Below are 26,251 nucleotides of genomic sequence, written 5' to 3'. Positions count from 1 at the left end.
CTAATCTCTGATGTGGTATTTGTTATGCCAGTGTCCTTGTACACTTTCCTTTATGCGCCCTTTGGTGCCACATATGGAGACACTGCCACGGATAGTGTTTTCCAGACTTTCCTACTACTTTCTTTATTAACATTGTGCAGTACTGTAGCTGCTGTGTCCTAGGATGTTGTCATTTGTATCTCTTCTGCCTTTTGCCTTTCTTACCCAGGTGAGCATACAAGTCATACATGGCAACGGGGTGCAGTGAAAGCACCAATGCCCAGGTAATTGTGCATTGTACTTCAGTTGTATGAGGATGCAAGTAAGTTGAATATAATAAGTACCAAAGTGTGTGCTGGATAATTACAGAATATGACAAATCTTTGTGTAAAGTCAATTGCGAGTCATAATCCCTATATGTTGACATTTTATAAACTTGCAGGTACTCACTGTTATGTTATAAATGTATATGTAACTCCAGAACAATATGCATTGAGGACCATTTAAAATAAAAGCCTCGAGTGAGATTTAATGGGATGCAGTTTTTAGTAAGGTTCCCAAAACACCTTATCGCATTTTTTGAAAGAATTCGACTATTTAATGAGATTCGAATTTGTGGCAAAAAAATTCGATCTGGTGCAATTTTTAGTTTAAAAAAATGTGCACATTTTTGTCATGAAAATGTACAAAATTGAGGACGTGCGATTTTTAGAGATATTGTAAAATGGGGTGGGGTCTCCTCTCCTGAGCATAAACAGCCCCCGGCTCAAAGAGCCGGTCCTGGTTTAAAAAAATCATGGGGCAAACCGACTAGGGGTCCCCTGGATTTTTTAAAACCAGCACCAGGCTCAAGGCCCTGTCCTGGTTCCCGAAATATGGCAGACAAAACAAGTAGGGGTCCCCCGTATTTCAAGAATGAGCACCTGCCCATCCAGCCAGCAGGGTAATGCCACAGCCGGTGGGAAACTTTTTATACAAGTACCCCCAGCCAAAGCATTTACCCAGCCTGGGAAGCAAAGCTGTGGAAGGAAACCATACTCATGGGGGTCCTCCAGCGTAGATCACATCCTCTTCAATCCAAGTAGGCATGCCAAGGACTTGGATGAATCGGCAGTTCAGAATATGCGAATTTGCGGCAAAAAATGCGATTTTTAGTGCAATTTGCATCCCGTTAAGTTGGTGATTTCCGAAAAACGTTCAAATTCTGAAGTTTTTATTACTAAAAATCGCAAAAAAACACATTTGCATCCCATTAAGGGGGAAATTTACTAAAGGAAATTTATAAAAAAAATAGGTGTATTTGTATCCAGAAATACACTTATTTTTGGCATTTACTATCCCAAAAATATACGGCAATTCGTATTGATAGCACATCAATACGAATATGAATTGCCGTATTTTTGGGATAGTTAATGCCAAAAATAAGTGTATTTCTGGATAGAAATACACCTATTTTTTTACAAATTTCCTTTAGTAAATTTCCCCCTAAATGTCAGCCCACATATCTATTGCAGTTTTAGTCATTTCCTTGACTACTGTTGAACCAATTACTGTTTGTCCATAATATATACTTTGGTACTTATGTAATATCTGGGCGCCTGATTTTTTTCATCGCATCGCATGCAATATAGTGGTATACAATTCATGCAATGCGATTTTTTTTTTTTCATTGTGAAGACCTGATTTTTAATTGTATAGTCACCCATGGGTGATTTCATACCCCCACTATCCAACTGCGCATGGAGTTGATTTTATATAGTGTGGCGAGCCACCGAGCCCGAAGCGTGGCGAGGGGACGCAGAATACATGTAAAGTAATCCACGTGCGCTCGCCACGCTTCCGGCTTGGCTCGCTGCGCTCGCCACACTGTATAAAATCTTAAGTAGTGGCATGCAATGAAAAAATCGGATAATACGTAAGTACCTATACTTTATTGGACAGTACTTTTTAATGTATGTAAAGCTTAAAGGAAAGAGGTCAATACTAGAGGAAAGTGGTTCTCAACCTCGGTCCTCAAGTACCCCCAACAGTCCATGTTTCCCAGCAGGTGCACTCATTTCTCACTGACCTATTTTAAAAGGTCCACAGGTGGAACTAATTGTTTCCCTTGTGATTCTGTGTGGAGACATGGAAAACATGCACTGTTTGGGGTACTTGAGGACCGAGATTGAGAACCACTGCTATAGGAATGTATTTTATATATTGGTCATGCCATTAGTACATACTTGCCTACTCTGCGGGAGGAGCCTGGAGTGGAGATGCAAATGTCCACAATACGTGGGTCCGTGGATAGGGGACAGGCTAAACAAAGTCATTTATCGCCCTTTCCGAGCTGTGGGTCAGGCTTTCTGGTCCTATTTTCATCCTGCCCATTCACAAAGAAGCAGGTAGATTGTAGCAGGATCCAAGAGCATCCCCTACCCTTTTAGGGCTGGGGGGAGACTTCCCCAAAATTCTTGAGCCTCCCGCAGCTTCTGGGAGAGTAGACAAGTATGTATTTGTATCCTTATCACCCTGTACATGAAGCTGTTTTTATTTCTAAATGTGTACTGTAAGGCTGCGCCATTTTATGAGTATACTGCAGGATATACTGTACAGCTCTATGCTGTAAAACTGGATTTTAGATCAACATAATGGTCAGCACAACATATAGTTGACATAAGTTTTACACTTTCTTAATTTTGGAATTTTTTTTTATATTTTACCATCCACATGGACTATGAATCGTAACTGTAAAGTGTGTGAAGGGCAGTGCTAGGGAGGGAGAAGCCATGCCGGGAGCATGGCAACTAAAGAGGTACACTAATTGGGGTCCGTGTGCTGCAAGATAAAGATTTACATCCCAAAAACGTGAACTCATGTTAACCATTTTATACGTCAACTGTTTTCATGTTGAGTTGACCTTTTGCCTGTGTCAACACATGTTGACCGTTTGGGGTAGACCTACAGACGATCTACCTTTTCCCTGTTGAGCTAATTAGCCACTTCCCTTTAAATCAGCAGTGAATGAGTTAATCTCCTACAGCCTGGGAAACTCCCATCTCTGCTTAACATGTTCTAAAAACGAAAGTAAAAGCAGCCCAATGCTAGGAAGACAGAAGCAGTGTTTACTATACCACAATGGACTCGTGCAGTCTCCCTGTACCCATAATACTATGTGTACTACTAATATCTGGTAAGTGGCTGCTTCTAAATCTCTGTTCTGCCTATCCGTTTGCACACATGAATGGAGGTGGACTTGTTTGCTGAATTTACTGTATTTGTCTACATTTAATTCTGTAGCGTCTACTAACTTGCTCTACGTTAAGCACCTGTACATTGCACAATGACCTTCTCATAACTGCTGTGAAGACCTACGGAACATTTGGGGTATATGTACTGCGCAAGATACTGGGAGAGATAAAGGATCAACCAATCAGCTCCTTTTTCAAATCCAGGGCCAAATGTAATATGGCGTGAGATTCAGAAAGTGAGAGATTTTGGGAGAGTTTACACTTTTTTTATTTTTTTTAAAGCCACAATCAATTACATGGCAGAATCTACCTGGTTTTTCAGTGTACATGATTTTTGCTTTAAAAAGATGGGACAACTCTCCCAAAATCTCTCACTTTCTATTTCTCAAACCCTATGACATTTGGCCCACCGTCTGTAACAAGCAAACGGGTGACATAGAAAAGGTCTACATGAGTTTTTCACATTTTTTTTTTTGTAATCAGTGTAATGCGCTTGCAGCGCTTCGAGCATGGTTGACACCTCTGACATTTATATGCTACTAGAAGTGCTGTTCATACGTGGCCTAAGCCAGCTGATATCATTCTCCTTTGCATTTACACAGAGATAGGTTTAATGATCGCGGATCGGTCTCTTGCTGACCTCCTTACTTGCCCCACCCAACGCCTCTCTCCTTAAGGCCTCCATACACTGTGTGATTTGGGCCCGATTTTCACCCGATTCGGATGGATTGGGCAGTGAAATCGGCCCAAATTGTATGTGCAGACATCCCATCCGATGCGCGGTCCCGTGCGCATAGGGTCGAGGTCGGACGGGCTGCACATAAGATTTGGTAAATCTTATGTGCAGCCTGGAGGCGGGCAGTGGACGCGGTGTATGGGAAGCAGGGAGCTGACCGGGGCGGGCTGATGCAAGGAGCCGGGCAGGAGAGGCCGCGGATGCACTGACCTGGGCGGTGATCGCCGCCAGCAGGGAGCCGGGCAGGGGAGGCAGTGGTCCAGGCGGTGAACGCAGCGAAGGGTACCAGAGACCCTGTAGCGTGGGGGAAGCCGGACAACAGCGGGAGCACATAGAAATGAATGGACAGTCCGTGATTGGCTGAGAGCTCTCTCAGTCAAAGAGCTCTCAGCCAATCACTGGCTGTCCATTCATTTCTGTGTGTGTTTTTTTTCTATGTGCGCCCGCTGCTGCCCGGCTTCCCCTATGCTACCAGGCAGTGTGATCTCCTCGCTGCCCAGTGAGTAAACTGTCTCTTTGCGCCCCCTGCCTGGTTCGTGCTTGCAGCCCACCCCGCTCTGCTCAGCTCCTGGCTCCCTCACCTGCAGCTCCCCGGGGAGTTGTCAGCAGATTAGGTCTGAATTGTGTGTACAAATACACACTGTACTCCCAGAAATTGATGATCTATCCTGCTAGTACAGTACACAGCTTTATGCTTTTTCGTACTTTCTGGATACTTGAAAATGTGTGAAGCAGTAGGCTTAACAGTGACTGTCTTAAATTCCACCTACAACTTGTTGGTCTGTGAATAAAGATTGTAAGAATAAAATACCAGTAGATAAAAAAAAATATGATTTTAATTTTCTTTAAAATATGTAAGTATTTTAAAATAAGTAATTGTTCTTTTGCAGGAAACTGGTCCATTGCAGAGGGGGCAGTATTAAAACTTCCATGTTTGTATGAAAAGTCTCCTGGTGATCGGTGGCTGGTGGACGCTAATCTTCCCCCAAACAGAGCTTTACTTGTGCTAAGAAGTAGCCAAGATCTTGATGTTGAGCCTTTTGATTTTGATGGTGTTAAGTTTATTTTTAAAGGTGAGACCACAAGTTTCTTTTTTAGGTCTATTATAATTGTAAAATGTAATGGAAACTTGTATGAAAATGCTTGCAGGGGACAATAACAGTGTATAAAATATTACTATGTGCCTATGGACTAGCAACGATGGGTAGGGTTCTTCGGTCAAATATTTAGAGTAAAGGCGCATATACCGCTTGTGGAAAGCCTTCCAAGAAGAGTGGAAGCTGTTATAGCTGCAACAGATGGACCAAATCCATATTAAAGTATATGGGGGAAATTTACGGTTGGATTTGGTGTATTCATATGCAGTCATATTTTAATAGGGCCTCGTATTCGTATTTTTGAAATTTGCTAATGGATAGGAAAGTACTGTATGTTAGTATGTTTCCTTTTAACAGCAGACAATACCAGTCGTATTCGTATTGCTGTTGGTAAACGAAGATATACTCCATCACAAGAATACGACTTGTATTTCCCATTTACTCCATGTACAGTATTATTGAAATATACTAATAATTTGTATGTGAGATGTAAACCAGTACAATTCGTAAAAAAAATACAGCCGTGTTTCTTTTGGCTTGCGATGCGCTGCACATTCCGGCGCACCGCATATCACAAGTCAAAAAAGTATGTGCATGCAGTACTTGTTATACTAGATTGCATCGCATATAGTTCACACGCTGTCTAAGTGTGTCACATGCAATTTGAACTAGATGTGATGCGATCTAATACAAAACACATGAAGCACAAAGTGTACCATGCTGACACAAACTCATCAGAGAAAACTAATGCCCCACCTCCTCCTTGCAGACCCACAATTCCCTGAACAGCTGGGCAGCCCTGTAATTCACCTCCCTGCACTATTAGTGGGATAGTGGGGTCAGTGTCTGAATAGGGGGACAGTTGCACTAAAATAGGGACAGTTGAGAGGTATATAGGGGCAGATGTATGATCCGTCGTTATGGGGGAGAAGGGGTATCAGCGCACGTTATGTGCACTGATACCGCTTCTCCCCCATGTATGATCGTGCCGGGATGCGGTAATGGACAGGGGCGCATAGCGCCCCTGTCCATATTGGCGCTGCTATCAAAATGATAGCAGGCCGAATGTATGAACGGTCAGCATCGCTGACCGTTCCGCACAAAGCCGGGTTTGGGGGGTAGATTTATTATAGCGGCGCCTATAGCGTCGCTATAACAGTTCCTGCTTCGCCTCATTAGCGAGGCGAAGCAGGAGGGGACACCGACAAGATCTATTAAGATCTTGCCGCCGGAGTGGGGGAGCGCTAACTCCCCCCCTCCGGCGATGTCCCTCCTGGAGACAGCGCATCAGTTAATACTGATGCGCCGTCTCCTTCCCCCCCGGCCGGCTCACTGCGCATGCGCGGGATCTCGCTAGTCTCGCGAGATCCCAGCGCAGCTCAGCCCCAGCAGCAGGGACAGCGCTGTCCCTGCTGTTAGGTATAGGCATCGCCGTCTGCAGCTGGAGAAGTCGACAGCTGCAGGCGGCGGAACGGTCAGCGATGCTGACCGTTCATAAATCTGGCAGGAGGCAGGGGCGCAGTGCAAGATATCGCCCCTGCGCTATGCCTCCTGCCCCACACCGCTGGCGTTAGAGTAAACGCTCGGCGGGTGTGATAGATTAGGCGATGCGCTATCCCCTGCTATAACGCATGGGGATAGCGCATTTACACATCAACGCCACTTCGTAAATCTACCCCTGGCTTCGCCAGCATCAGGCTGGCGAAGCCCTATCTAAACAGCAGGGACAGCGCTGTCCCTGCTGTTAGGTCTGGGCTGCGCTTGGGATCTCGCGTGAACAGCGAGATCCCGCGCATGCCCAGTGCGGCCGGCCGGGGGACAGGAGATAGCGCATCAGTATTAACTGATGCGCTATCTCCAGAAAGGGACATCGCTGAAGGGGGGAGTTAACGCTCCCCCGCTTCGGCAGACAAGATGTTAATACATCTTGTCGATGTCCCTTCCTGCTTCGCCTCGCTATTGAGGCGAAGCAGGAAGTATCATAGCGGCGCGATAAGCGCTGCTATGATACATCTGCCCCATAGTATGTTAATGTCTTTGTGCAGTAGGGAAGGAATGTCTCCGTTCTCAACTCTAACGGTCATCGGTCACTGTAATAACTGCTTAAAGAGGATTCCAGGGAAGTTACAGGAGGGTGGTTGGCAAGAAGCAAGCATGTCACAGGCATTTCAATGTGTGTTTATTGTTGCATAACGCTGGTGCAATTTCCCAGGGTGAAACCAGTACTCTGGTGTGTGAGACTTTCATGCCGGCTTCCGGAGCATGGAATACAGAACTCTACTTACTGTACATAGTAACATAGGGCCTTATTCTAGTTCACTCTTTCTGAAAAAATCCTTCTTAGGTGGACAAAACCATGTGCACTGCAGGGGGGCAGATGTAACTCGTGCAGAGAGAATTAAATTTGGGTGGGGTTTTACTTCAAAGTGAGATCTACTGTATATTGCAGTGTAAAAATAAAGCAGCAGTATTTACCCTGCACAGAAACAAAATAACTCACCCAAATCTAATTCCAAGGATACAGAACTTTTCTAACAGACCATACCAACTTGTGTGAAGGAATGCCACCTCTCTAATTGGCCTTGGGAAACTGAGTGAACCCCCAGACTTCAGATATTCCATTGCTGTGGAGGAAAAAAGTAATCTCCCAATACGAATTGGAGGAAGTGCTGAGGTGGATAATACATTTCATACAACATCCAATCGCACCTTTTTGGACCCAAAAAACAAAAAGGACACATAAGGAATTGAGGTGACTGTAATAACAAGAATATCTACATTCATAGCAGATATCCCCTTTTATTTTATTTTTTATCCTAAGGCTAACACAGCCGCTTTTTAAATTTTTGCTTTTAGTATAAAAGTGGGTACTTATGTAATATCTGGGCTCCCGTTTTTCTTATGAGACCGCCTCCCCTCGCGGGGCTCGCTGCGCTCGCCACGCTTCGGGCACGGTGGCTCGCTGCGCTCGCCACACTATATAAAATCAACTCCATGCGTATTTGGATAGTAGGGGTATGAAAAAATGGGGTGTATTTAACATGGGAGCCCAGATAGTACATAAGTACCTAAAAGTGTTCTAATAAATCTTGATATTTTATCATTTCTTTAAACTGTTGCAATACCTGGTTTGTTAATTTAGCGCAACCACCACTTGTTTCTTTTTTTGTTTACGTGTAAAGGGGGTGACTCCCCCTTTTTTTTTAGGGTTGCAGCTTGGCAAAGCGGCTACATACAGACGCCCTTCTCCAGATACCCACAGTACCTGGCTTTTTCTACATGTTAATGGTGTACCCTGCCGGGGATGGATACTTCCAGCAGGACAATGCTCCCTGTCATAAAGCTGGCATTGTCCACAGGTGGTTCGAAGAGCATGGCAGAGACTTTACCTTGCTTAGTTGGCCTGCACAATCACCAGATCTCAATCCAATGGAGAATTTGTGGCATGAGATCGAACAGGCCATCAGGCAGCTGGATCCAGTACCATCAAATCTTAAAGGAATTGGAAAGTGCAGTTCATCGGATATGGTCTCAAATTCCTCATACCACCTACCAACATCTCATAGAGTCCATGCCAAGAAGAATCCATGCAGTATTAAGGGCAAGAGGTGGTCCAACATTGTATTGAGGGGGTGGTCATAATAATTTAGCCACTCCGTGTATGTAATATATGTTTACTGTCCATGAGTCTCCGAAACACTGCCATCTGCTGGGCAGAGAGTGAAACGACATCTCTTTCTCACACATGCACAAAAACAGAACGTAGTAGACTAGCTTTTGCTTCATAGCAGGCTTACTAATATGTGTGTGTGTGTATGTATATGTATGTGTATATATATATATATATATATGTGTGTGTGTATATATAGAACGATGGGGGGAGGGTGGCACTCTCAGCAATAAACAGTCAGGATATCAATGAAGTTGTAGCAAAGTTTCAATGCCGCTTTAATATGGCATTTTCATCAGGCTCAAGAAATAAATGCTTACACACCTACCTTTATCACCCAGTGCACCAATGACGCAGGAACCGGGGTCCTTCTTTACGGGTGTTCCGGTCTGACGTCATCACGCCAGGCCAGCCGGCTCAAGTGTCTGTGTACCATCACCATAGTAACTGACAACATTAACAGAAATACATACATTTAAAAACTCAGCAATATGTAAAAGCTGGTATTATTGTGCAATAGGTTAGTAAAGTGAGTACTACTGAACTCCAGCAGATGGCGGAATAACACCATGCATCAATTTAATTACTTTTACTTCATGTTACTTTTATAAGTATAATATATACATGTATTTTGTTTTTGTTTTTTATTAATGGGCCCAATCATGCGGGATAAAAATTTTAGGTGGTATACTCTGTTTCCAGAATAAATAAATCGATGTTGATATGTAAGTTTCTTTTTATTTTATTAATAAATCGGTAAACAAAAGTTTTGTGAGTTTATAGCCCCCACTGAGCCACATAATGGGGGAAATTTACTAACGAATATGGCCGAAGCCGGATATGAATACATACGACCTGCATCGGCCATATTCTTGGGAAAATACGACTCATAAATAGTCTGCTGTATTTACGGGATTCGTATTTCCCAATGGCGTAGGTGGACGTATTTTTTCAAATTCGTATTTGGTGGCCATATATACCCTTATTTGGTTTAACCTACTGTATGAAAATCTAAAACCAAGACTCTTTGAGCCCGGGGCTGGTAATTGCCGGGCGAGGAAACCGCACGTCGGGTTTTTTAATTATTTATTTTATCTTTTTTTTTTTTTTTTTTTTTATACACTGAAGCCTGCACAGTTCTAACTGATCCGTGCAGACTTCACCCAAATACGGCTGGAAAATCAGGAGTATTTCCGGGTCAATTACTATCCGTATATTACATATGGTTGGTTAGTAAATTAGGAATCGCCATTCTACTGAATGGTGATTCCAATTTGTATTCTTTCCATGGCGTATACATTCATATTCCTGAATAGGAATACGAATACGCTTGTCAAAAGAAAACGGATGGCCGTATATCGGCCCAAGTAAATTTGAAAAATACGAGTTTATTGCCGTATACGACCAGAAATGGCTACAAATAGGTGTATTCATAGCAATTTCTCCTTAGTAAATTTCTTCCACTGTCAGTGGAGTTGAAATCGTCTATTATTGAATGGGTTCGCTGCATGTACTTGATTTTCCACTAGGCAAGTTAGGTAGTTGTGTAGGGCCCTATGGCCATTAGAGGTTCCAACAGGTTCCCAAATAATAAATGCTTAGAAAAACACAAAAAGACCCCAAGGGCCTGGATTTCCCAGATAGTGTATGCTACAGGGCCTCGACTAAAGTTTTATTGGGCCAATTTCATGGTACTGGCAAGCTACAAAATGCCACTTTACTAGTGGCTTAGCTTCCTGCAGAGCACCCGCTGTACTCACCACCAATCTCAGTGTCACAGGAGCATCTCCAAGGTGCATCCAGTCTGGAGTCAACATCCTCTTCTCCGGCTCTTCCTGCTTAGCAGGATGGGGATGATTCTGGTAGATACTGACAGAGCTGTACAGGAGGCCAGACACACGTAGTACACAGTGGTGAGCTAGACACATGGAGCAAAGTTATCTGCATTGCAAATCTTCTCTATTCTCGCTCGCCACCTGGTTACTAACGGCAATAGATGGTGACCTGTATAGTGACAGTGCTAAGTCAACAATCTTACTCCTCATCCTGGTGTCACATGCCACCTGTAAGTAGAGGGTGCTATTGGTGGCTGCGGCAGTCCTTTCCGATGCGGGGCAATACTGTAGCTTAGAATCCTGGTGCCCTTGGGCAACTGCCCATTAAGCCCATAGGAAGAGACGGCTTTGCCTTTTCTTTTATGGTAAGGTTTAGGAGTATGAGCTTCTGTACTATTTCCTGTGTTGGATTGCTGGAAATCATTGTTATCTTTTCAATATCTAATGGTTTTTTTTGCAGATTCACCAGTGAATTTGATGCCCTTTTTATTGGAGGATTCAGAAGATCTACACTGTGAGATCAAATCCTATTTCACAGACTACACACAGATCCTGTGGCCCGGGGTACCATCCACGGGCAACACTCTGGACTCTTGGTACATCGGAAGAATAGAGCACAGAGCTGATAAGTTTCACATCACAACATTTTTCACCAGACTTTCTGAGACCCCATCGACAGTAGAGAAAGAACATGATATATGCCCTGTGCTAGGTGAGGCCTGTGATGTTATATAGTATAGATTATGTTGCTACTCACAACTGCTGTGATGGCTGACTTCTGCAACATTTGGAGCTGCAACCTGCGCCTGGAGTGGCTGATGCACAGGCTGCAGGAAAGGAGATGGGACCCAGCTGCTAGCGTGGTGGAGAGGACAGAAGGGGTATACTACTTTACCTCCCTCGTCTGTCAGCCCCATCGTCCACATGCTGCCCTCTGCATGCCTGCCGCCCAAACCACTGCTGTCTGATGCCTGTCGCCCTCCTGCAAATTACAAAAGTTTTGGGGAGTATTTTTTTATGTTTTGTAGGAGTGAGAGGTGCAGAGGTGATGAATGGATGGAGAGGTGCATGGGTGACGGAGACAAAGAGGTGCAGGGGAGGTGCATGAGTGACAGGGAGACCGAGAGGTGCAGTGGTGATGGGGATGGAGAGGTGCAGGGGAGAGAGGGTGACAGAAAAGTGCAGCAGTGACAGGGGCACGAAGAGGTGCAGGGGAGACAGCGGAACGGAGAGGTGCAGCAGTGACAAGGGGACAAAGAGGTGCAGGGGAGACAGAGGGATGGAGAGGTTCAGCATTGACCGGTAGATAGAGAGGCGCAGGGGTGAGGGGGATGTAGAGGTGAAAGGGAGTGAGAGATGCAGGGGGGACAGAGGATGAAGAGGTGGAGGTGGAAAGACTGCAAATTGCCACTTTGACCAATGTGCGTATTTGTGTGAGTGTATGTATTTGCGTGCGTGCGTGCGTGCGTGCGTGCGTATACAAATGTTTATAGGGTTTCAGTAACCGATGCTGTCACACATTAACAAGAAAATGTGAAAACAAGCTCAAATATATGTACAATATATATGTGTATGTATAAATACAATGAAGTGGGTAAGAGATAATTAAACAAATATAGGCATTTATTCAACAAGTGTAGCAAATCATAGTGCACATCAGATAATAAGTTATAATATGACAATTGTATACTTTAAAAAAAAAAATCTGCATAAAAGAGAGAGAAAAACTTTTTAAAACCTAAGATTCAGGAGGTAACTAATCTTAATGTAGCAATTATATATATGGCCCAGCGCCATTTTCCTGCAGGGTCTTGCCTCCAGCCACTAGCCTGGCCTCCAACATGAACAAGCTGCACAGCCTGGAGAGGTGCATGTAACCCCTACAGTATATGTATTCATATTATTTTCCCCTGTACATTGGTCATTGCATTTATATCTGTACATTTTTGTGATTGCACTTACTGTATGCTGGGTACACATGTTTGAATGTTCTAAAAAAGATCAATCCCTCTCACTGGCTGAGGTAGCTAATGTGAGCAAAGAGTGATCTATGCGCCTGTCTTCTGCCTCAATCATTTCAACCCTGCTTGGCCTGCTACATAGCAAGATCTATTTTATTATCGTAGCCCCCCCCCCCCCCCCCCACCCCCCAAAAAAGAATAATAAAAAATTCCTTATCGACACATTTTGCAGCAATAATGATGTTTATTAGCTCAGACGTGCCATTGGTGGGTTGCAGGTAGAGGGAGCCCATCTTGGCAATCACTGAAAAATAATGCATGCATTGTGATAACATTGCTTCCTTGTTTACACCTCACCTGTGCTACGGCGTATGTACTGACAGACGCCAAGTATTTCACCTCCAGGTGCCTGGTATGAACTTACACCCTTGCATGGGTCACTAGTGTTCTTTCATCTTAATGAGCCTATTCTATCATTCTATTCTCTAGCGCCTTGGAATCTGTGCTGTTTATGACCATTGTCTATTGGATACCAAACCTTTTCCCCAGTTCCATGTATTTAGCATAGAGAAATGGATATTCAATGGGCAGGGCAGTAGAGAGCCTGGGTACTTTTCAGGGGGGTGTCTTAATTATGGGAGGCGTGGCCATGCACTCTTAGAATAAAATACAGAAACAAATGTGTACTTTTAGCACCTCACTGTGTGTGAGGTGTGCTGTGTATAGATGTTTGTACCATTTATGAAGCCAATGTACAGATCTAGCAGAGTTCATCCTTGCATCATGGCAAATGAATTGCAAAAAGTGTGCCCAAGTATAGTCATGTGAATGTCAATTGAGATTGCATAAAGTCCTGCCGGGTGTGACTACTTGAACCTGTTCGTGGCAATCCTGCAATGTGTGTGTGTGTGTGTGTGTGTGTGTGCCTGCTACATCTTTAAGTAGAGTTAGGGGCGTTACCCATCTAGGAGCCTAGATGGTGGTAGGCACTGTTGCTGAAGTGCCTGGTTTGTTAAATTGTGCATGTCCTTTTTAAAATACAACATAAAGGTGGGTGGGAGGACCCAAGGACACTCCTTATCCTTATAGGAGTTACTTTGGGGGGGGGGGGGGGGGGTCATTTGTGATGGTCTTTTTTGCATAGACAAACATGTTATTTGGTGTTCCTCTAAATAGATAAATAGTTCATCATAGAAAATATTGAGATTCTGTACAATACACAAACATCTTACATAACCTGAATTTTCTCTACAGCTACATTTATGGTTAGTACCCAAACCCCTAAAGTATATGGAAGGTTGAAGCAGAATGTGTTGCTGGACTGCGCATTCACTGTGGATCATCGGGCGGATGTGTCTGTCACTTGGAGTTACCAGGGTAAAGGAAGAAGAGATGTAAAATTACTTTCTTACAATACATCCACAAAAACGCTACAATACAACAGTAAGCAGGTTCTGGTACAGCGGGACGAACTACAAAACGGAAATGCATCTCTTCTTGTGAGCAACTTAGCTATAGAGAATGAAGGACTGTTCACCTGCACTATATCTGTGGCCTCTCTCTTTGCGGACCAACAAATTCGTCTTAAAATCAGAGGTATTTACACTGTTGTGATCAGGTTTTTTTTTTTTTTGTTCTTTGTAATGTAACAAGTTGAAACACTGTAATATTTATAGTAGCATGAGCATTAACTCCTGGTGCCCCCTCCTCCATTATCTTCCATCTCTATCTTGGCAGGTGCCAAGACCTGCATTGTCGATACTCCATTTCACTTTTCCATTAGTCCATCCTTGGCGTTTGGTCCATAGAATTTTGGTTATCGGATAGTACTCTGCAATAGTACCACTAATATTGTTTTAAGGTATTTACAGTAGAATATGGCTATAGGCACAATATTCACCTTAAACTAAGCAGTTAGGGCCAGATTCTCAAAACTTCAAAAGTGATAAAATGGATAGTGATAAACAGTCAGCCAATCAGCTCCTACCTGCCGTGTCACAGACTGTGTTTGAAAAATGTCAGACAGGAGCTGATTGGCTGGCTGTTTATCACTCTCTATTTTATCACTTTTGAAGCTTAGAGAATCTGGCCCTTTGTGAGCTGACCTGCTTACTTTATTTCAAATTAGCCATTCACCCACATACAAGGCCCATTGGAGCCGCTTTAATCAGCGAGCCTATCAAAAGCAGCTAATATTGATTTAAGGTACATGAGGCTACAACATCATTTTTTAATACCAAATATTGTGTTACCGTATAGATAATTTATACCCATATTTTTAGATTAGATTGATAACACCTATGTATACCTTATTCAGGGAAAACACCCTGTGATGATATAGTGTGATCCATGGTAGTTTCCATGGAAAATAATTAAGATCCTAGTTTTATTTATTTCTGAAATGATTTCACTGATTCTCTTTCTGTTTATGGAACTACAGTACTGTGGTTTCCAGTGTTAAAGTATGTACTAAACCATTGAGAACCATCACCAGAAATAAAGCACTGGCAGGAATTCATATTTGTGATAACCTGCAGAAATGTCACCTAGTGCATTGTCATAAGCTGAATTTAGGGCTAATGTCCACAATATTGCCTGAGTCTAACCTCAATCCGAAGGCGTAACTACCATAGGTGCAAGGGGTGCAGCTGCTATGGGGCTGAAGGGGGGCCCATTTTTACCGTTTAAGCCATGTTTTACACACATTTAAGACCATCAGTTGCTAAATAGGGGGCCCTTAAAAACTTTGCTATGGGGCCTACGAACATCTAGTTACGCCCTTGCCTCCAACTCTCTGTGAATATCAGAATGAAGTGCCCCAACTATGGAGTGATGGCTTGCTTGATGTAGAGGTGCCCAATGCAACGTGTCCTGTCTTCAACGGAGATTTGTAGACCTAAGCACTCAAAACTGCTTATTGATACCTAAATAAAGTTATGATTGTTTCCTATACAGTTCATGAGCTAAAAGTGAATCTATATGATAAATATTAAAAACTTTACCCACATGTGTGTACAAAGGAACACTTCTAAAATTACAAAAAAACAGAACTTCCCTCATGGCAGCAGTAGGTAAATACAGATGAAGCCGTGCTTATTCAGCCAACCAGTGTGCCAGAGCAACCTGTCTCAATGTGCCGCTTGCCGAGACAGGGATTTGCAAGCATCACACGTGCGTCCCATTCTCGGTGCGCTTCGGGGAGCGGCGGGCCAAGAAGGGCTGCTGGTGGGCTGGTAAATATCAACTCTTTTAAAGATGTTTACCTCAAACTAGTGTTACTTTGCACTCTAAAGAAGAGTAGGCTTGGCAGGTTTTGTAGGTATATTCTGTATACAGTTTTTTTTCAATGAAATTAACATTAAATCAATCAGAAATACACTCTATACATTATCATGTGAAACTTGACAGTCTATTCTTGTTCTTAGAAATGAAGGCTATTCCATACAAAAAAATTGCCAAGAAACTGAACATTTCCTATGACAATGTGTACTACTCCTTTCGTAGAGCAGCACAAACAGGCTCTAACTAGACTAGAAAGAGACATTGAGCAAGAAGACAAGTACATTAGAGTCTCTAGTTTTAGAAATAGATGCCTCACAGGTCCTCAACTTGCAGCTTCATTAAATGGTACCCACAAAACACCAGTGTTAACATCTACTGTGAAGAGGCGACTCCTATTGGTGGCCTTCTAGGCAGAGTGGCAAAGAAAAAGCCATATCTGAGACTGGCCAATAAAAGGAAATGAATAATGTGGGCAAAAGAACACAGACATTGGACAGATGAAGATTGGAAAAAAATGTTATGGACTGCCTAGTAGGCACTCTCTTAACTGTAGATATTGTCATGTATTCAATGCCGGTGCGAGCGGCCGGCGAGGGGGTTAAACTGCGAGAATCGCAGAAAACCAGTGATCCTCGAAGTTTAACCCCCGCGCCGGCCGCTCGCACTATGCAACGTTCCGGGGGAATCCTCGCCGTCCCAGAACTGCGAGGATTCCCCTAAACTGCGAGAGCCGCGGCTAGTGCAGCAAACTCGCTGTAATTAGCCTCAATTCTCGCAGCTTTTGGAGGCACATACGCCAATTCTCCCTCGCTCAAAAAACGGAGCGAGTGGGAATTTGCGTATGAGGGGGGTCAGTTGAATACTGACAGGGTGAGCGGTGACTGCGAGCAAAAAGTCCTGCTCGCAGTCACCGCTCGCCCACGGCATTGAATATATGCCATTGTCACTGGTGTTTTGTGGGTACCATTTAATGAAGCTGACAGTTGAGGACCTGTGAGACATCTATTTCTAAAACTAGAGACTCTAATGTCTCTAAGAGTCTTATTGCTCAGTTTTGCACCAGGGCCTCCCACTTCTCTTCTTTTTTTTTAAACCATGATGAAAAAGAAAGAAAGAAAATTAGTGGTAAAGTAAAGGAGGGAGAGGAAAGAGCAGAAAGGGGAGAAACAGGAAAGATGAAGAGAAGGGGGAGGAGGGGGACTGGAGAGGAAGAGTTACTAAATGAACCTGGGGAGCAACCCGGGCGACAATTTGGATTATCATATAAAGGAATCAGCGTGCTAGGGGAGGGAGCAAGCTTAAATTGTCTGTTCGCAGCATCCCAGCTATTTAGAGAATGAGAAATTACCAGGTGGGTTCTTGAATTTTTGGGGCGGACAGATCTAGGCAGCCATAAAAGTGAAGAAATGGAGTGGAGTGTGATTTTGAGACTCGATCCCCACCCAAACCCTCTCAGAGTTAGTTCTATTCCAAAGGATGCACTGGGCTAATCCCGCCGCCAAATATTATGATTTAAAATTGGGGACCCCGAGACCACCATCAGAGGGGCGTCTCTGGATTACCAAACGGCTCACTCTAGGCTTTTTTATGGGACCAAATAAAGTCCATCATATTTTGTTGTAAAAGTTTAAAGTTACTAGGGAGAACGCGGACGGTTTGAAAATAATAGAGTAGTCCTGGTAGTAAGTTCATTTTCCTACTTCTCTTTTTTTACTCTGGTTAGAGAGTGTTTGTGCTGTTCTCTGAAGGGAGTAGTACACACCATTGTAGGAAATGTTCAGTTTCTTGACCATTTGTCACATGGAATAGACTGTCGGGTTTTGCATGAAAGTTCTCTTTTTTTGGCCATTTTGACAGTGTAATCAAACCCACAAATGTGATGCTTCAGATACTCAATTACTTCAAAGGAAGGCCGATTGTATAGCTTCTCTAACCAGCAAACCCATTTTCAGCTGTGCTATGCACAAGGGTTTTCTAATAATCCATTAGTCTTCTAACGCGATTAGCAAACGCAATGTACCATTAGAACACTGGAGTAATGGTTGCTGGAAATGGTCCTCTGTACACCTATGTAGATATTTCTTTAAAAACCAGACGTTTGCAGCTGTTGGAACATGTTGGAAATCCTCGATTTGTTAATCCCAGACCAAGAAATAATTGGGTCCAACAAGTTGGGGATTTTTTAACATGCCATTGATAATCGCCAATTAGTGAAGGCTCACAATCGGCAGTTTTATTGGCAAATCAGATTGGCTAGAAGGGATCATAGCACTAATATATGGATTACATGTATAACAGTGGAACTGAATACTATCTGTCTCTACAGAAAGTCCCAAGGTCACTGTAAATGTGGATTCAGTGTCACTAAATGAAGGGCAAGAACAGAAGTTTGTCTGTGATGCCTCCAATTACTACCCATTGGATGTCAGCATTGAATGGCTGCGAGAGGATCAGTATAGTAGACTTTTGCCAAGCTTAATGTCGAATGTCATCTACAGCACCCACAAGAACTACCGTGACGGTACCTACAGCCTGTCTGGTTTCTTCCTGTATAGAGCCTCTGTCAAAGACAATGGTGCAATATTCACCTGTCGTGTGGAACATGAAAGTCTGAAGCAACCACTGAAGAAGAGAGTGAGAGTTACCGTTCTTGGTATGTACTACTGACATATTAATGGTATTTGTTCAAAACAGAATACAGTACAAACATTTAATTCAAGCTGTATGGAGTAGAAGGTTCCATTGGTATCTCCAAATGGGGAAAGAGATAGCACTCCCCCCTTTTTTAGAGAAGGTTCAAATTTAAGTGATTTATTCAAAATTGCTGCTGCTGCTGCCGATGTTTCGGTCCAACAGGCACCTTTCTCAAGGCTGTCAATAACCGGAAACAGGAGCCACAATAGGGAACAGGAACATAACGATCCAGGGGCCAGGGTTCCAGTTTAAATCGGGTCGATTTGTGTCAAAAGCTGCCATGCGCATGGAACGCATGACGTCACTTCCGGTACCGGGTAGGAAGTGAGCAGCCCATGGTGGAGCTGACAACTACACACATGACTTCTTTTAGTCATCTGACTCCGATACAGTGCGCACAGGACCGTGCATCGCATCGGATGCCATACACATGCAATTTGGGCCAATTTTACCCAAAATCGCATAGTATATGGGGGCCTTTAGGCCCCACCCTATTCTTCTCTAGGCACAATTCTTCTCTAGGCACAAGTTTGCAGATCTTACAAATCACTTATAACATTGCTGTTGTTTCCTGGCAGAATCCAAAGATTGGAACGTGGATGTAACGGATTGTCCTGGGTATGCCCTGATCCTGATCATTTTCATTATCCTAGCAGGTATACTGCTATACCTGGTGAATATATATTGCACAGGTAATGTCATTCATCTACATGAGCTTCCTAAAAGGCGAAAGGTCTAGATTTTGATTAACACTTCATGCATTTTTAACGCAGATAGATCCTGCATTATTTTAATAAACATAACAGAATTTGGGAATAATTTGGTGTTATGTTTTTATATTTATATGAATCCTCAATTATAGCTTTTGGTGTATACCTAATACAGAACATTACCTGATCCCCAAAACATAAACAGCTGACCAGATTGCATGCGATTGTATAGGGTGCGATGCCATTTATTTTACAATACAGTTGTATGAGATGCAATGAGATTTAGGCACCCCACCAGTATCCAAGTCCACCCCGAAGTGTGGCGAGCGTCGGCGGAACGCGTCCTCCCGACCTTTTCATACCCCCACTATCCACGTCGGCGCAGAGTTTATTTTATATACAGTAGTGTGGCGAGCGCAGTGGATTACGTTACATGTATTCCGCGTCCGCTCGCCACGCTTCGGGCTCGGTGGCTTGCTGCGCTCGCCACACTATATAAAATCAACTCCACGCCGACGTGAATAGTGGGGGTATGAAAAGGTCAGGAGGACGTGTTTCTCTGCGCTCGCCACGCTTCGGGGTGGCGTGGATACTGTGGGGGGGGGGTGCCTCAATCTCATTGCATGCGATGCGATCACACCGGCTGGGGGGGGGGGGGGGGGGGGGAATAGCAGTGAATAAATTACATAGGAAACACTTACATAGAACCAATCGTCTTAACTATCATGTCCGATTTAAGATATAAGTGAGGGTGGAACATTCATTATTTTAGGAGAAAGATCCAAATAGGCAACTAAGGGGGGGTACTAATTAAAACCTTGGTTGTATCTGTTAGATGGGAAAACTCTCATGTGCAAATAGTTAATTATCTGTTTACAGGTATGCACCCCATGTCTTCTGCAACATAACTAAGTTTAGGTATCCTATTTCAGCATTTTAAATATATAGTAAAAATACATTTCTAAATTTAATTTGGCTGTTTTTTTTTGTTTTGTTTTTCCCCTAAACAGCAAGAAACCACAGAAAGGTGAGTTCATTTATTTACAGTAGATACATATTATTTACGATACATGTGCTTACTTTTACTGGAACCCTGTGTGCAGTAAACCTACATTACAGTATCAGCACCTTGCACCTGTCACAGTCCATGTAGGTCCTTTCTCCTGAAGCGGTGTCATTCTCTGCTCTGGTGCTTCTAGAACACTCTGGTCTATATCTCAGCACTGAAATACAGACCAGAGTGTGTTTGAAGCACCAGAGCAGAGATCGACAACCCAGTCAGGAAAGAAGAACTGCACGGGTTGTGACAGGTGTAAGGTGCTAGATTGTACTGAACAGTACTGTAGATTGTCCATGTATTTTGTGATTGCCAGCCACCAGCAATGGTTTAGCCCTGGGGTAGCCAACCCAAGTCCTCGAGAGCTACCAACAGTGCATATTTTGCAGGTCTCCTCACAGAATCACAAGTGAGCTAATTAGCTCCATATGTGAATCTTTTAAAATGTGTCAGTGATTAATGAGAGCAGCTGCTAGGTTGTCTGGAAAATGTGAACTGTTGGTAGCTCTCGAGGGCTAGGGTTGGCTACCACTGGTTTAGCCTATCACATTGACTATAAAATAATTTGATTTAGTAATAAACCTCCAACCTGTGGCACGCAGGTTGGAAACCGCTACCTTATGGTATCAAATAAGATACAATAGTTAATATCAAATTGTCCTGATTTTTGAAGCAATGCTATGATTATCCCCAAAGTAGTTTAGCCCATAAGAACGGGGTCATGTCGTCATGACAATGTGGGTGTGGCTTGGCAGATCTGGACAAGTCTTATCTGAGTTTGGATAGTGCAAATTATTGGATCTCCCAAAATCTTTGTTTATAACTAGGGAATCCCCTAAACCAGGCACGTCCAAACTATGGCCCTCCAGCTGTTGTGAAACTACACGTCCCATCATGCCTTGCCACAGGTTTGCTATTAGGGAAAGCTAAAACTATGGCAAGGCATGCTGGGATGTGTAGTTTCACAACAGCTGGAGGGCCGCAGGTTGGACATGCCTGCCCTAAACAATTCTCCTTTTTGTAAATAATTAGAAATTCTAACATACTGTATATAGATATACCTAGAGATTTATATTGTATTTAAATGAAGACATCATTTTATTAGCAAAAGGGATAATGATAAATAAAGCCGTGATGACGTCTCAGTTATGTTGAAAACCATTTTCTTTATGTTTTTATTTAGAGAAAGCCATACTAAGCTAATAGAAGATAATACAGGTACGGTAAGTGGCTTGGTATTGTTCGTGCAGCAATTCAGGCTTGCAGCCCTTTATGATAATTAAGTCACTGGGCGGTATTCAATGTGGGGGCGATCGGCGGCGAGGGGAAATTGTACGGCGAGGATGGCTTTATTTAGCGAGGAAAAACCATCCTCACCGTCCAACCCCTTTGCTGGTTGCTCACCGTAGTCGAGGATTCCCCGGAACCGTGAGTTTTTCTGCAAATGCTGCATATAGCGCCGAGATTCACTTTTTTGACGTCTGCACTTGATGTCTCCACCTCAGGGAGCAGGAGAGGTGGAATCGGCGAGTGAGGGGGGAGCATTGAATACTGATGGCCGGCTATCAGTGCTGCTCGTTGTATTGCTCGCCGCCAGCCGCTCGCCCAACATTGAATATACCCCACGCCTGTTTCATGGGAATACTGCAGGTTGCTCACCAAATAGGTACACATTACTACTTCTTTTACTCAGTTTCACCCATATGCATGTACTGTAAGAGCGGAGTTTGGTGGCAATCTGTGGGCAGTATTCAATGTGGGGGGGGGGGGGGGGGGGGCGCGATCGGCGACGAGGGGGGTTTGCATGGCAAGGATGGCTTTTTTTAGCAAGGAAAAGCCATCCTGGCCATCAAGCCCCGCATTGAATACACCACTGTGTATAAGGGTCCTCCTTGGTGTGTGTGTGTGTGTGTGTGTGTGTGTGTGTGTGTGTGTGTGTGTGTACGTGTACATATTCATTTCTCATGCATAAAATTACTTTTATTTCTCTTTAAATATTAGCCTAGATGTTTTTGCAGCTCTGCATACATTTCAATTTTACTAAAGGTTGGGTATTACTTATCCAGATTTCTCATATCCAAAATATTTAAAAAAACGTAGGTTTTCAGAATATTTAGGTTGGTTTTTTGTTGTTGTTTTTTTTCCCCCCTGCACCTCTTTTTTTTTTTTGTTATACTTACCTTGTCCACAGCGGCCATTGGACTCCTCTTCAGCGACATCCCCGGTCCCAAGGATGAATTTCACTGGAGCGCCGGTGATGTCACTGGCACACCTGCACAATGCATTTTTGGGACCAGGGATGCCGCTGGAGAGGAAACTGAAGGCCGCCGCAGACTTCGGGGGACCATCGGTGCCCTGCGAGGGACCAAGTAAGTATGAAAAAAAAAACAGAAATCTGCAATAATCCCTTATCCGAAATGCTCGTGGTCCCAAGCATTTCGGATAAGGGATACTCAACCTGTACTGTAAATCTTCCATCCTACAGTAAATCATAGTTGCCTAGACTCCCCGAAATAGTAACAATCTCCCTGTCTCCCAGAACACTCTAGCCATCTCCTCATTTCACCTAACCCATGTTATGCCATTTTGGGGGGTAAAAAAAAGATACGGCATCATGTACATTTATATGGAATCATCAGTGGCATTTCCTTGCATTGTTATAAAGCACAATGATCCCTATGGCCACATGCATTCTAAATCAGGTTTCCCTTGGCCACTTATATGGAACCACACGTAAAACACAATACATGAACAGGCCCTGACACGTGTCAGTGTCTTTTCTTCAGCAAGTACAGTAGATCCTACTAACTACTTTGGGGCTCATTTACATTTGGATGTAAGTCATTTTCTGACACCCCTCTCAGATGTAGCAGTACACGTCCCCCTTCACAATCTACCTGAAATGCTTTTTCAAAAGTAGGCAATTCTGCAGTAAATCCAGTACACCCAAAGAGACAAATCCATACCTTTGTGGACATAAAATAGTTCATTTATTGTGAATTTTGCAAAGACACATTTAAGCAACAAAATATACATTTGTGAACTTTAGATTTAATTCTATGTATTACTTGACCAGAGCAATAAATTAAATGTACACTATTTACAGACAGAGGTCACTGGTGACTTACAACAATGTACATCTATCTAAAAAGAATACAGATAGATGTAGTTTCCTCTTTCATTAATCCACAAAATTATTTATACTCTAAAATTAGAAATCAATTCTGCTTATTTGTTTGCATTTGTCTAGTGCTACATTTAGGTAGAAATTATATATATTTATCTGCATGCTCTTTATGTACAATCCTCTTTTATGGGGGTATCCAATTAGTAGAGCTCCTTTTATTACCAAAATAAAAACAGTTTATTATCACAATTTTCAACCAATGCTCATTATCCAATTATAGTCCTTTTTTTTCGGTCGAAAAAGGACCCATTTTGTTGCGATAACCCGTGGGATTTGGGATAAGTTCCCCGACCAATCTATTATCGTGGCAAAAAAACGGGTCTCCAAGGGCTGGTTATCAGGGATTGTGCTACCCCATAAGTGTTGGCTAGCAGGGCTAATTGGATAGCCCCTGGGGGGGGGGGGATCCATTAGCTTCAGTAATTTACCACAACTAATTGGATATCACTCTTCGATTTTTACCTGCAAATAAAACAAAACATATCTAACAATAAGCTTGAAATAAATGAACCATTAAACAGAATCCTATGGAACTGACACACATCAATATCTCTTTTACAGACAGGTGTGTTGGAGAACATGAACTATAAAATGGCCAAGGACAACCAGTCTGGATATTTACAATGGCCGTTGACAATAGAATGAATTGGAACATATATAACCTGACTCACAAGGTGCTGAAATGCCATTTCAGATAATATCCCTATGCAGAAGAAACATTTTTGAGAGTTGGGGACGGGGAATCTGTCATTTGTCTTACACACAATACAACACAAATACAGTACATAGGCAAAATAGTTATGGTGCCCATATAATAACACCGTGTATTGTGTACAGATGTACTATAATATGGAGCAACCAATCTGATGTCACACTCCAAAGTGCTAGTAACTAAAAAGTACCTAGAATTGAATTGGTTGCTATTAGTTACAGCACATTACTACAAGTGCACTATGTTTTTAAATAGTTGTGTGTACCATAAATTAAATTAAAATCAACAGGTTTCCATTTGATTTTATTCCTTTAACACAACGTTTTCCCATGATGAGTTTCCTTTAAGCTATATAACCCGGTTGATAAATAAAAAGTATGACTATCATGTTTTGACGAGAGAAACCGTTGTTATGGCGGAGGGACAGTTCTCCGTAACCTTTGGCTAAATAATTGGATTCCTGTCTGAAATAGTGAATAAGATATTGTAAACAATTGTCTATATCTGCATAGTTTACAGATGTGCAATGTCCGCTGCCCAGTCCAGTACACAGAGGTGTTTGGTCTATTTCTAATTATTATTTTATTTTTTTTTGTCCCTGAAGACTTTGCTGCTTATGCTGTAAATACTTTGTCACCTGTGATAATTAACAATCTTGTAAATGGATAAACATTGTTTGATGACAATTTTTTTAAATTTTTTGATTGTTTTACCCTATAATTAGCAAATAATGAAGACAAGCATCATGTAACTAAATTCTGGCCAAATGTAACAGCCTGGAGTGATATCGGCGATTTAGCTGCTAGACTAAAAGCGGCAATACCTTTAAAAAGGCAAGACTAAAAGTGGCAATACCTTAAAAAGGCAAGACTAAAAGTGGCAATACCTTAAAAAGGCAAGACTAAAAGCGGCAATACCTTAAAAAGGCAAAACCAACATGTTTCTGCCTTTTAATTTATTGCTGCTTTAAATCTAGTGGTTAAACTGCCGAGCAAGCACTGGTGCCTGCAACGTGATGCATTCAGTGTCCAGGCTACCACCAGTAGAGCAGATGCCAGCACCGTGATCCCAACTGCTGGGATGCGAAATGTTACGTATGTGGTAAGCGCTAACGTGAGACTGGGGAGGGGGTTAGGTTTTGTAGCCACTAGGGCGGGGACTTATGGTTGGGGTTAGGCAATGGGAGGGAGGGAGGGGTAGGGTTAGGCACTTAGAAGAGAGTGTAAGGGTTTGACGAGTAGGGTTAGGCACTAATGGAGAGGAATACATTTAGGGAAGGTTAGGCTCCGTACACACTGGGCGGTGAGTGCTATGTGCTGAGCAATCTAGTATCGCTCAGCACAAAGTGCTGCACCAGCAATGCACCAGATTCTGAGTGATCTGTCACTGCCTGTGTTCTCAATAGGGAGAACACGGGCAATGCAGTCAAAAGCTAGTCAGGCGATAGTACGGGGCCGCACATCACCCATAGACACCGAGTGATCAGTGCTCCTTCTAGTCAGATCCCTTAGAAATGCGGCTGTAGTAGTTGCTGTTTGCATGCCCTTTGGATGGATGTTTTATTTATATACTGTATGTATATATATATATATATATATATATATATATATATATATATATAACAGCTTAGATAAGAGAAACCAAAGAAAATAACTATTTTTCAAAGAGGTTTTTAAAAACATACCCAAAAAATAAACTCACAAGTAAATGATTCCACGATGTAATAATATGTACAACTACTGTCCAAAGACACGATAAATAAATGCCCAGCATTTGTTAGTGGATTCAATTATATATTTGTAACTTTGTGCAATTTAATAAAATGTCAAAAACAATGTTTGTCTGGTCATTATAACAGTGTATGTGTTCAATACAGAGGTTTTTTTTTTTTTTTACTGTATAAAAGGACAATGAAGTTGTTGTCCCCTCTCACCTCGGGCCAACGTTTGCTGACCACCTCCCCCCATCCCATCCCCCCCCCCCCAATATGCGTTTAGTAATATAAGTAGATTCATATCCAGTTATATAAATAAAATAGAAAAGTGCAGTCCCAGCAGTACTAATATCATGCCTATCTCAGGTGCTTGCTAATACAGTA

At 42.8% G+C, this 26,251-nt stretch overlaps 1 protein-coding gene across 3 annotated transcripts; it reads left to right on the top strand.

The window, feature by feature from the left end:
* The first annotated feature begins 21 nt into the window (after window positions 1–21).
* LOC146059751 (tapasin-related protein-like) lies at window positions 22–25,993 on the top strand. Of its 3 annotated transcripts, none has more exons than XM_083172245.1 (10): window positions 22–263; window positions 2,983–3,154; window positions 4,839–5,021; window positions 11,011–11,262; window positions 13,766–14,107; window positions 18,120–18,446; window positions 19,066–19,179; window positions 20,208–20,224; window positions 21,438–21,472; window positions 24,003–25,993. In XM_083172245.1, the coding sequence occupies exons 2-9, from the start codon at window positions 3,100–3,102 to the stop codon at window positions 21,450–21,452; spliced, it is 1,305 nt and encodes a 434-aa protein (XP_083028371.1). In that variant the 5' UTR covers window positions 22–263; window positions 2,983–3,099; the 3' UTR covers window positions 21,453–21,472; window positions 24,003–25,993. The 3 variants fall into 3 exon arrangements, with proteins under 3 accessions (XP_083028371.1, XP_083028370.1, XP_083028372.1); XM_083172244.1 differs by having other exon boundaries at window positions 21,438–21,477; XM_083172246.1 differs by lacking the exon at window positions 2,983–3,154 and having other exon boundaries at window positions 230–263; window positions 21,438–21,477.
* Window positions 25,994–26,251: the final 258 nt, after the last annotated feature.

The sequence above is a fragment of the Crinia signifera genome, chromosome 2 (assembly GCF_055691185.1).
Source record: "Crinia signifera chromosome 2, ASM5569118v1, whole genome shotgun sequence".
NCBI lineage: Eukaryota > Metazoa > Chordata > Amphibia > Anura > Myobatrachidae > Crinia > Crinia signifera.
The sequence above is the reverse complement of the archived record's forward strand: the minus strand, read 5'-3'. Positions and strand labels throughout refer to the sequence as shown.